This window comes from Nycticebus coucang, chromosome 11 (genome assembly GCF_027406575.1).
Source record: "Nycticebus coucang isolate mNycCou1 chromosome 11, mNycCou1.pri, whole genome shotgun sequence".
In the NCBI taxonomy this organism is placed as follows: Eukaryota; Metazoa; Chordata; class Mammalia; order Primates; family Lorisidae; genus Nycticebus; species Nycticebus coucang.
The window spans coordinates 88,431,275-88,443,578 of record NC_069790.1 but is presented as its reverse complement, the minus strand read 5'-3'; the positions used below and the strand labels follow the sequence as shown (position 1 = coordinate 88,443,578).

At 41.9% G+C, this 12,304-nt stretch overlaps 1 protein-coding gene across 3 annotated transcripts in view; it reads right to left on the bottom strand.

Moving 5' to 3' along the window:
• Window positions 1-12,304, bottom strand: part of MET (MET proto-oncogene, receptor tyrosine kinase) — a 118,866-nt gene that overhangs the window by 62,587 nt on the left and 43,975 nt on the right. For all 3 annotated transcript variants that reach the window (XM_053609256.1, XM_053609255.1, XM_053609257.1), the window contains exon 3: window positions 348-539. In XM_053609256.1, coding sequence (XP_053465231.1) covers window positions 348-539 — 192 coding nt within the window. The remainder of the gene's footprint in view (window positions 1-347; window positions 540-12,304) is intronic.

The window sequence follows — 12,304 nt, the reverse complement described above, 5'->3', positions numbered from 1 at the left end:
TTCCCCTGAAATAGGAAAACATCGCCTGGAAGTGCTTCAATTGTTTCATTTTATTTTCCAATCACGTGATAGAAATTGTGAATGGAAAAAAAAAAAAAACCCAAATCATTCCAGGGAAGAAACTTAAAGCAACCACATTCAAACTGAACGTTTCAAGAACTTAACAAAAATAGGTCATAGATTTCATAAAGAGTGGACCCGGCTTCATGGTTTGGCTCTCAGTCTGTTCCTCTAGCGTCTACTGTGATTTTCACTTCACAGTATTTGCAAATATTACTGCAAAAACAGACAAATTAATTGCGTAATACTAAATAAAACAGACATAACTACTCTCAAAAAGCACATACCTGCATGAAGCGACCCTCTGATGTCCCCAGATTAGCAATGGTGAGGTCGCCTTTAATGAAAGTGGATATAGATGTTAAGAGGACTTGGTTGAACTGGCCCATGAATAAGTCGACACGTTGCAAAGCTGTGGTAAACTCTGTTCGATACTCATCACTGCGTACTTCACAGCCTGATGAATTTCTTAGAAGTGTCTGGAATACAATAGAGTCATAGAGTTAAAGTGAGTCTAGATGTAAACAAGCTAGTAAGAAACTTTCAGTGTGTCTTTTAAGATCTTAGAGGAGCAAGGCTAGGACTACCATGCAAATAGATAAACAGCCCGCATAGGCATAAACGTTTCTAGTGACTGAATAGTTTCACTACTGTATCGTCTCTGCCGGCTTTAAAACCAGGACAAACCTGACCATCACAATTTGCACCATGGTTCAACATGTGCGTGCTCAAAGATGGAACATGGCTAGTGCCATCATAAAAAACCCCACACCTGAACCCTCTCAGCCCTTGACATACAGGGAATGCTTCTAGCAGGCAAGTCCAGTGATATGAATTTTAACCGTAGTAAAAATAAACACTAGAGTCCTACTATGACATTACATTTTTAAACGTGTGCCTCTGTGCATTTGTGTGCAGAGCAGAGAGGTGGCCGGGGTCGGGTGGGGGAGTGGCGGTTACAGGTAATTCAGGGGAGGCAGCAAAGCTTAGATCCAAGTGCCCACATCAAATCCGAGTCCCCAAAACTCACTTGTTTTGACTTGCTTTGTATAATTCCTATAATCTTTTTGTACACAGCAATTCTTGTAATCTTTGTTTCATCCTTCCCCCCATCCATAAAATAGGGAGAACTACAGAAATGGTACTTACCTTACAGAGTTGCCATAAAGATTAAATAAGCTAGTTTATATAAATCCCTTACAATAGAACCCAGCATATAGAGAACACCAATGAAATACTTGTCATCATTATGTGAAGGTCTCAAAAAATGTAAAAGTAACCAAAGTATTGAAAGATAATTACCCACTTAATCTGATAAATAATATCCTTTAGGTACAACCTCAAATGGAAGGTTTTTTAAAAATGTTGTTCAGTAATATGAGACAATTAAGCACTGTGGATTCCTTCCTTCCACTGGATGCTTCAGTCTCCTGGTTTTTTTTCTGCCTTCCAGGCTGTGCCAGTCCCGTCTCCTTGGCGGAACCACCCAGGCCTGGCTACCGATGTTAGGGTTTCTCTGGGATCCACCCTGGGGTGCCCCTCCACTCTCTCTTCACGCTCTCCCCAGACAATCTCAGTTTCTCCTGGGATGTCTGGTACTCAGCTGACACATATTTGCATCTCCACTCACTTGTCTCAGAAACCTCAGACTTAACATGTCCATGGCAGAAACCACAGTCTTCTGCCTGATCTCAGGACGCTACACGTCCCAATGAATGCTCAACATCTCTCCAGGTAAACAAGTTAGAAATTTAAGTGTCACCTCCAATTCCTCTGTCTCCCTCAGTTCCCATCAACTCCCATTCATTTCACTTTCTAAACACCTCCTCGCCCCATTCCATCTCCTCTACCTGCCTCACCACAATCCTCATTCCAGCCACCCCACCCTTTTCCTGGACTATAGCAATAGCTTCCTAACTACACCCACCCCTCCACTGCCATCCTTATCAGGTGATCTGTTCTCCACACTGCAGCAGAATTTTCTTTTTAAAATGCAAATCTGATCATATCCTCCTCTACTTAAAGCACTTAATGCTTCACCCTTGCTTGTAGTAGGATAAAGGACAAGATTCTTCATGTGACCTGCTGGGCTTCCCATCATCTGGCTGCTGTCCAGCTCCTCCGCATCCGTGCTCTCTGTGCTCCAGGGTCCCAGCCTTCTTCCAGTTCTCCAAATATACCACGTGTCTTCCCATTAAGGACCTTTTTACATGCTGCTTCCACTGCCTGGAATGCTCCTTCCAGCTCCATTCACCTTGGTAACTCCTACACCTCCTTCAGATCTTAGTCCACCCCCATTCCTCAGGAGGTTCGCCCTAACCCCAACATCTAGGTCAAATGCCTCTGGTAGAGAGCATCATGATACCTTTTATTTATGTACCATAGCGTTGCATAGCTGTCACGATTGCAGCTTAGTATCTGCTTGCATGATTATAAGATGATGAGAAACTTCTCCCAAGTGGCTCTCTGAGATCAGGGACCCTGACTGTTCACCACTGTATTGCAAGTAGCTGATTAAATATGCATAGTAGATATTGAATAATATTAATTGAACGAATGAAAGAACACGTAAATTAATCAGTTATGGGTAGATACGGGATGAGGATGGAGATAGGAAATAAAAATCATTAAAGCCATTTTTTTTTTTTGCAGTTTATGTCCAGGGCTGAGTTTGAACCCATCACCTCCGGCATATGGGGCAGGCACCCTACTCCTAAAGCTATTTTTATTTTTCCAGGAATGGGGTAGTTAAGTGTTCATTAGGGACAAATGAGAGTGCTTGTCTCCCAGCTGTCCTGAATGAGAGCCGTGAATGGACAAGTCTGGGGCGGATGAGGAGAGCAGGAGGATGTATTAAGGAAAATGAAGTCTACCTTGGAAGAAGAGAAAAAACGTTCATTCTTACATACATTTGTATGTAGCTATAGGTATGCAAAAATAATTGGAAAGTTAGAAATTCTTCAATGTGGTCCTATTATAATAATCAGAAAGTTGTCATAGTATATATCAAACCAATTGACTGTTCAAGAACAAACAGAAAGTTTATTGATCCTTCCGTATAGTGACTGTACTCCTTCAGATCAAATGTTTGTCACAAGGAGCAGAATTCTTACATCTATTGACTTTCATGGTTAAACCATCTAAAATGCTCTATTTTACATATATGAACAACTATTACTTCATTTCAAATGGCTATAAATTAGCAGAATCTTAAAGATGCTAACCCTGCCAACTCTTGTAATTAAGATATTTTACTTCTAGACATTTCTTTTGATAGATGAATGTGCGTTATTTCACTTTAATTCAAAGTTTTTCTTCACTAAAGTACTATGGATTACTCTAAGGAGATGCAGATGACTGAGATGAGCCAGCAATTCAATAGTAACCGATTAATTGATAATTAAGTTTCTATTGGTGATCGATCATCCATTTTGCAGATAGCCAGAGCTAAGGGTAGCTGCTTAAAGGAACAAGGACCAGTTTAAATCTAAGCCACTCCAAGTATTCCGTTATAGAGGTGGCTGCTCTCAGGAACAAGCTTTTGTGGTTATTTTGTTCCTTCTTTTCTAGAGCTTTCTGTTTTCCTCTAAGTCTAGGTGGCATCCTAGGAACTGTAAAGCCTCTAAGTCTAGGTGGCATCCTAGGAACTCCTAGGTGGAGTATGGTGCTGTTGGAGAGACAATGGATTCACTGGGATATAAAAACAATGTGCTGTGTGGAATAAATGAGTCTTTGACGATAAACTATTAGCAGAAGGTTGAATCAACAAGAGGCTAGGATGGTCTTATCATATTTTATCCCTGTGCCTGGTATGATGCCCAACATACAGTAAGTATTTAATAAATAACAGCTTACCAAAAATACACTGCATCTGCAAAGTCACGAGAGGGAAAGCCCACCTGTCCACCCAGCTTGCTTTCTGTTCTGCCTTGGTTAACACAGTAAGCAAGGGAATGGAGGGGAAATGTTCACCAAGCCTTGCCTCAGAGAATCTGCAAACCTGCAGGAACTCACTGGTCTTCTCTAAGTGGAGGGACAGAAATACAGCGAGAACTTTAGCCTCTATGCACCTGTTCCACATGTGTAGGGCATGAATGAAGAACTCTGCATCCAAGTTAATGCAATATTTATATTGTGCACTTCTGGGCTTCTCCTTCAGGAAATAGCAAGGTCTTTAAATAGTACCTCCTCAAGGACTGATAGGAGTAATTTATGTCTCTATTGTCCCCAAATAAAATTCCTAAGTATATAGGCATTGCAATGTTGGAAGAGGACCTACAGAACTTTTTGATCTTGAAAAACTGTGCACCTTGGAGTCAAAAAACAAACATCAGGTCAGGTTCAAGTGGCATTCAAATTTCATAAGCCAGGGGACCCCAATCATTTTCATTTTTCTCATAGCTGAGTTCTGTAGGGAAGACACAGGGGTACTAGCTTGCAGGAAAAATTAACATTCTGGCATTCACTGCAGGAGAGGGGATACCCCTTGTCTCCTCTTGCTGAGAACCCTGACAAACCCAATGACTAGGGTCAGGGAAGCAGGACCCAGCTTGCAGGCCTGCACACTGTCTTTGAGCTTCTACAGTAGAACTTGTAACTAATAGCTAAAATAGGGCCTTGGTTTAAGCTCTTAGCATCACAGAGGTAAAGCATTGTGCACATGAGAGTAAATCTCAGACTGATGCACTATATCCCTTAAAGATGTGTGAATGTGTTTGCTGCTCCTTTGTGCAGGGTTGAGGGGGCTGCCTCATCACAGTACTGTCCACACAGATCCTGGGTGCAGCATTTGGGGATCGGGGTGCTGCAGCTGGAAGAACAGCAGCACATCTGTTTGCAGGAGTCTCCTTGCTACTTGCGTTTCTCTCAAAGCCAGGAGATCTTATGCCTTGGGTTAAAACAGTACATAGCTGGTGGACAGCACTCCTCTGGAACAGTAACTGTGCCGGGGAACTGCAGAAGAGACTATGGAGGAGGTTTCACACCGGCAGCAGGGAGCCAGGCTGACTCTCTTTAATGGTAACAAAGGGAGGAAAAAGGAAAGGAAGGGAGGGAGGAAGTCAATTTTACCCTGCACTCGGAACGTGCCAGGTACTGAGCTGGTCATTTTCACACATGACAAAACTCACAGCAGACCAGCGAGATTTCATCAGACTTGATTCAAGGATGAGGAGGCTCAGTGAGCCAAAGGCTCAGTCACATCAGTCACTGTGTGCTGATGTTCTTCCAGGCTCAGTCACAGCGCCCAGTTCACCCAGGGACAGGCATCACATGCTCATACTCCTGAATTTCTTTTGCTTTTGTTTGCCAGGCTGGACAAGGTTCTGAGGACTGTACGTTTGGAAAAATGAAAGGGCCTTTGAGCTCATCTTACTCTCGTCCCTTGTTTTAGGGATGAAATTAATTATTATTTTCGAGATAATGACTAGGAGGTAAACGATATCATTTTGAGCTGTAATAATCAGCATGGCTCTCAAATCTAGTTCTCCTTGTTACCTAGTTTGGTTCATGAACATGACCATGCTTTCATTCAGGTAACTTTGAAATGCTGTCATCACCAGCTTGTTTCTGTAGTGTTTCCTACATTCAGCCAGTCTCTAAGTCCCGGGCAGCCCTACACCCACACCTGTACCACTGGCCCAGCCTTGGTGCCTTCTCACTGGCCTTCTGGTCTCCCATCTTTTCTGCCTTGAAGCAATCTTAAGCTGTCATTCCCTTCCTCCAAATCTTAGTTGCTTCTCAAGGGCCTGTAGAAAAAGTCCAAATTCCTTAGTACAGCAAGATATCCTGCCTTGACTTAGCCTTTTCACCTTTTGCCCCCTTAAAATGCTTTAAGCTTTAAGCTTTCTACTGTAAAAGCTCAAAGACAGTGGTGAGGTGTTCACCGAGGACACTAAGGGATCTCAGAGTGGTTATCCTGATGCAAGTCCCAGCTCCTTATTGGATCCGTGCATCACTGTGGCAACTGATGCTCCAGTTCCGCCAGTCAGGGACACCTGTTCCTTTCTTAGGTAAACCTGAAGCAAACCTGGCCCTTTTCTAAAGTGTCTTGTTAGGTTTCTAGAATGACAGAGGTAATGTACTTTATTGGGCAGGGAAGGGAAACAGTGACAAAGAACAAGGTGGATGATATGAGGGTACAGGAGGACACCGTGTAGTTGAGATGTTTGAGTCAAGAAGGAAAAAGAATTAAGGAAAAAACCCATTCACCCAGTAGAGTGTATTGTTTGGGTATAAACACAAGTAGTGCAACTACAGGCAAAGGAAAGATGAACATACAACTCACAATTGTGTACCACCCTCCTGGGAGCAGGAAGAGATTACTGGGATGGGACATACAGAGGGGTTTCAAAGGCATTGGTAACACTGTCTTTTCTTAAGGCTGGTGGTAGAGACATGGGTATTTGTTGTAGTTTTCATATTTTTAATATATATACACAAAAATACCCATGCATTCATATGATATATGTGTGTGTATATATATACATTCATATACAGGGGGTGCCAAAAATATATATGCATTTTTATTTCAGGTTTTAAGATGTATACACATTTTAAGAGATCTTGTTGGAAGTAAAATGGATCATTCCCCCAAAGTGTCTGAACTGCAGGTAAATGAATGTGCACAGCATGTCGAGGTACATGTGACCAGTAAGGGTACCTTCCATTCAACTTCCAAAGTAATACATAGGTAACTTCACTTAAAATATGTGTACTTTTTTTGGCACCCTCTGTCATACTGAATATGACCAAAAATGTTTGTTATGTTATATTTTGTATATCTTGTAATTGCAGAAGCCAATGTGACTTGGGTAGTACAGTTTTAATACAGTTTTTTATTTTATTAAAAAGTGTATACACTTTTTGGCACCGCCTGTATACAGTACAGTCAGGTGCTGCATAATGACATTTCAGTCAACAGTAGACCAAATATATGACAGTGGTTCCGTAAGACTATAATACTGTGTTTTCACTCTACCTTTTCTGGATTGAGATTATGTTCAGATCCACAAATGCCACTGGGTTATGACTGCCCGCAGTATTCAGGATAGTAGCATGATGTGCAGGTGTGCAGCCGAGGAGCAGGAAGCTATACCGCACAGCCTGCATGTGTAGCTGGCAACACCACCTAGGTTTGTGTGAGTACACTCTGTAGTATTTGTGTGATGATGAAATCACCTAATGACACATTTCTCAGAACACATCCCTATCATTAAGTGGTGAATGCCTATACATAATTCTTACATATACATGAAGCATATCATAATAAAACTAAATTTTAAAATAATGAATAAATGAAAAGTGAGGGGGTCTGGTGTGTTGACTCACACCTGTAATCCTAGCACTTCGGGAGACCAAGGCAGTGGATTGCCTGAGCTCAGGAGTTTGAGACCAGGCTGAGCAAGAGCAAGATCCTGTCTCTATTAAAAATAGAAAAACTAGCCAGGTGTTGTGGTGGGTGCCTATAGTCCCAGTTACACAGGAGGCTGAGGGAGAAGGATAGCTTGAGCCCAGGAGTTTGAAGCTTCTGTGAGGAATGATGCCATGGCACTCCACCCAGGGTGATAGAGTGACTCTGTCTCAAAAAAAAAAAAAGGGAACAAAGATGTGGAGTGTTTATCAAGGACTTTCCTCACCCCAGCTTCTTGATGTCCTAAGCAATTTTGGAACATGCTTCTGGTTTTTCTTAGCCCACAGTAATAATGCTATATAATATTTGCACAATGGCTGATGGTTTGCTCATTCGATCCCCTCAACCAATATGACTTGGGCTTGTCATTATTATCAGAATCTTGCAGACAAAGAAAGTGAGGTTCAGAGAGGTAAGTCAATAAATACTAGAGCTTGAAACCTAGTTGTTGATTTCAAATCTAGTACTCCTTACACTGCCTCATGCTTTCTACATAAGACTCTTACAGCATTTCTGAGGCAGACCAGCTCTCTGGGTGGCCTAGAGGAAGAGTGGGCCTGCCTGAGGGATAGCGCTGGCTTGACTCCATGGAGGGTTTGACGAGTGGCATGACCCTGGGAAAATCACTTGATTTCTTTGGTCTCAGTTTCATATTATTTAACAAATGTTTGTTCCTAGTGTCTACAACGTCTTAGACACAGTTCTAAGCGCTTTATGAATATCAATTCACGAAATCTCATAACAACAAGCCCAGGAAAAAGCTGAGGTGCTGAGTGGTGATGTGGCCAGCAGTGTGGGGCCAGGATTAGACCTAGGCCATCTTGCCCCAGGTTCTGCACCACCAACCTCAGTGGTATGTTTTCCGTCTGTAAAGGGAGGAGGTGAGCAAATTGATTCCTAAGTTCTCTTCCAGTTCTGCGGTGGCTTCCCAAGGCTTCCCAAAGCGTCCCCAGGGCTTGCAGTCACCACACTGCCATCGGCCAGTTGTCAGAACAAACCACTGCTTGGTATATTTAGGTCACCAAGAAGTAAACAATCACTGTCCTCCAACCAGCATAGGCTATCTCCAAATCTCGATAAGGTATGGATTCTATGAGAAGTTTTTAAAAACAATAAATTTTTCAAGGTTTATCAACTTCTATTACAATTATGTGACTCTGACAACCAATGGTAGACACTGTTTTATTTTATTTTTTTTAAAAAGTTCTTACAAACTTGTTCCTTAACACAAAGTCTCATGTACTGTCTTAGAATTAAGTAATAGGAATTACTCTATAATCCGTAAGCTTCGATGCAATACCTTAATTAATTCTTTCTTAATCTTTTTATGAGCACTTGCCAGACATTCTTTCCTTGACTAAGACATAGCTTTTTTATAAAAAGAAAATTAAAGTTCTATATACCTCAACATATTTGATTCAAAATGTTCCCCTAATTAACATTATGATGTATGCAGTGAATATGCAATTATATTTAATTCAGTGTAATTAAGGATGTGATATATTTAAAATAGTGATTCTTTTAATTGATCTATAGGACTGATTTAGCTCACCTATAGATAATTTAATCAGACTTGCAGGTAAATTTTTTAAAAATGTATTATCCATAAAATCTTTGCCAATTCACTTATCCCACCTTTCTTCCCTCCCCGAGCATGACTAAGTTACCAGAAGAATTTTAATATGAACTTTATTCATAATTCTACTTTGTACAAATTCTAGGTACACATAATAATGGTTTCCTGGTGATACGTGTTTCTTTTTTTAAATTTCAGATTAATATTGGGGTACATACGATTAGGTTGCATAGTTTGCTTTTATAAGGTTAAAGTCTGGGCTGCAGTTGTGCCCTTCACCCAGGAAGTGTGCAGTACACCCGTTCAGTGGGGGCACGTGTTTCAAAATAAAGTCCCTCCACCCAGAGCGGGGGTGTCCAGCCTGTGACCCACGGGGCACATGCTGGTTTTATGAAGACTTCTGCTTATCTGTGGTGTCAGATATTACAAAAAGTAGGCATAGAGTGTTTTTATTTATTTATTTTTGCTCATAAGCTTTGATTAGTGTTTGTGTATTTAATGTGTGGCCCAAACAAGTCTTTTCTTCCAACATTTGGTAGAGGAAAAAAAAGGTTGGACACCCCTGCTGAGCATTTCCTATGTTGGTTAAAAACTCAACTGCTTACATTTCCCTCCTGTGTTCTCTTCTCTTTTTATTAAGTAGGACTGGGAGGGAAGATGGTGTGGAACTGACTATGGGCAGAGGCACGAAGCTTTAAGCTTCAGTTTCTGGTTATGTCTCTTACAGGCATATTTTAACTCCTTACAGTTTGTACTCAGATGTCTAAGATGTTGATATTGAAGCCTGGAGTCTCTGTAAAATGCAGAAGAGGTATTTCTCAGCAGGACAGGTCCTTCTCTTTGTGGCCTTTCATGCAAGGCCAGACTGTTAGGGTGGTGTGGTCGGATGCTAAGAATCTCACCACTTTGCCTTGTGCTATGAAGAGACTCAGTCTGAAGTTGTGGGCACAGTTGAAAAGAAAACTCATCCTCAACATTTCTGCTTCCAGGAACCCCCCACCTCGCGCAGTAATCTTGCCTTACAGTTTGAGCTATGAGTTCGTCACAAGTTGAGATCCCCAGCTGGAGTCCTAGCAGGGGAGCCAGGCTGGAGGGCAGAGTTAAAAGAGGGCTGAAATGCAGGGGGAAGAAATGGCCTTCTCTGCAGCTGCATGTGCAGCCTCCCATGGTCTTGAACATAGCAGAGGCAGGTGTCTGGCCGCCAGCTCTGGCTCGATGCTGGTGACTCACAAGGTGATGGATATTGCAGGCGATCTGCCCTAGCAGCCTCCTGGCAATGACCTAATTTTTACACACCCATCAGCATCCTCTCCTCTGAGGACCAGCCTATCTTGGCAACTGTCTTCAGGCTATGTTTGAATATGCCACTGATGATTTTCAAAGTCAATCATTTTTCTTTCCAAACTGATCCCTTCTTCCGGCTTCCTACTTCTATACAGCATCGGTAGCCACCCCCACTCTATCCCTAACTTTGAGGTCTGAGCCATTTTGGAGCCTTTCTTGCTTGTCTGTATCCATTTATTTTACATTTTTCTACTGAATTAAAGGAATTCTCATACTTGGCCTCCTATATCTGATTTTCTTCTAAAATCTTCTTCTTCAAGCCCACTCCTACAACTTTTAGAGTAATGCTTCTCAAACACTTTCTCAGCATGTCCTGTGATAACCACACTAGGCTAGTGGAGAACAGTGTGAAATGGCCTTGCGTTTCCTAGCTGTGCAAACTCGGGGTTCCTAGATCGCTAAACCTCAGTTTCTCACTTGGACACATACCTACATGACAACATTGTTTCGAAGTTTAAATCAAATGAATCTAGTTCCAGGAACATGTTAAATGGTGGCTTCATTCATTTAGTCACCCAGGGATGCTCAGACCTGGAGCAGGCTGGACAGTGTTCCTCCAGAATTCCCATCCATACGGAACATCTGAATGGGAACTTATTTGGAAATAAGCTCTGATATGTAGTAAGTTAAGGATCTTGAGATAAAATCATCTTGGATTTCATGTGGGTCCTGGGTCCAATGACTGTTGTCCTTGTAGAAGATGAAGAGAGGCCACAGAGAGACACCGCGGGAGCCTGCAGAGGCTCCGATGGAGGCAGACATCAGAGTGACACCGCATCACCCGAGGAACACCTGGGACTCCAGAACCACCAGAGGCCAGGAAGGATTCTTTCCTGGAGCCGTCAGAGGGCGCATGGCTGTGCTGACACCTTGATTGTGGATTGCTATATTCCAGAACTATGTGAGAGTAAATTTCTGTTGTTTTAAGCCACCAAATTTGTTAGTGAGATACTTGTTCTGGCAGCTCTACGGAATGAATACAAAGCCATACCCTGTGACAGTCACTGTTCTAGGTGCTAAAGAACATGGCAACAAACAAAAAAGATATAAGTCTCTGCTGTTGTGCAACTAAAATAGAAATTCCATTACTGTTGCTGGTTGGTGACCCCTCATAATGCCTATAAGGACAAAACCCGACATTCTAAATACTTAGATCAACAAGCCTCAGTTCCTTCATCTGTAAAGTGGAAACACTCATACCTATGGAATAGTATTACTTACAGCTCATAAGTAAGGTCAGCCCTGGCTCTCCGAAATTTGCAGAACTGTTATCTGTCTGCAATTGCTTTTTATTATTATTCTCTAAAGCCAGGGCTGGCCTGCTTTTTTTAAAATACAGGGTTAGATAGAAGATGTTAGTCTCTGAGGGCCATTAGGTTCCCGTCTCCTATTTTTGTTTGCGTGTCATACATGTGCATTTAACCCCTTAAAAAATAATTCAACTTGTTGCCACAGTTTGCCAACCCTAGCAAATGCTTCTACCTGGGTCCAGTCTGAAGACACTGCCAACATAGGGAGACGAGAGGCCGACACATCAGATAGTCCACTAATAATGCAAAGTGCATACAAAGAACTCAGCGCAATACTGTACAGGCAGAACTGCTCTCAGACTAGGAAAAGGAAAAGGTCAGTGTGGACTTAAACAACTGGAGAAGGATCTTGGCAGAGGCTGAAGTTGAGCAAGCTCTTGCTAGACGTTGGATTAGTGAAGAAAAAAAGAGAGAAATCCTTCAGCAGAATATATTTTGTATAATGTGTGTATGGATTTATGTAAATGTGTACAAATGCATTAAAACACAGATGAAATAAATATTTATCCACTCTCTTTAGCCCACGATTCAAAACACTCACAATATTTATCCACGATTCAAAACTCTCACAGTCCTACAAGAGTATGGGCTTTGGAATTCTAA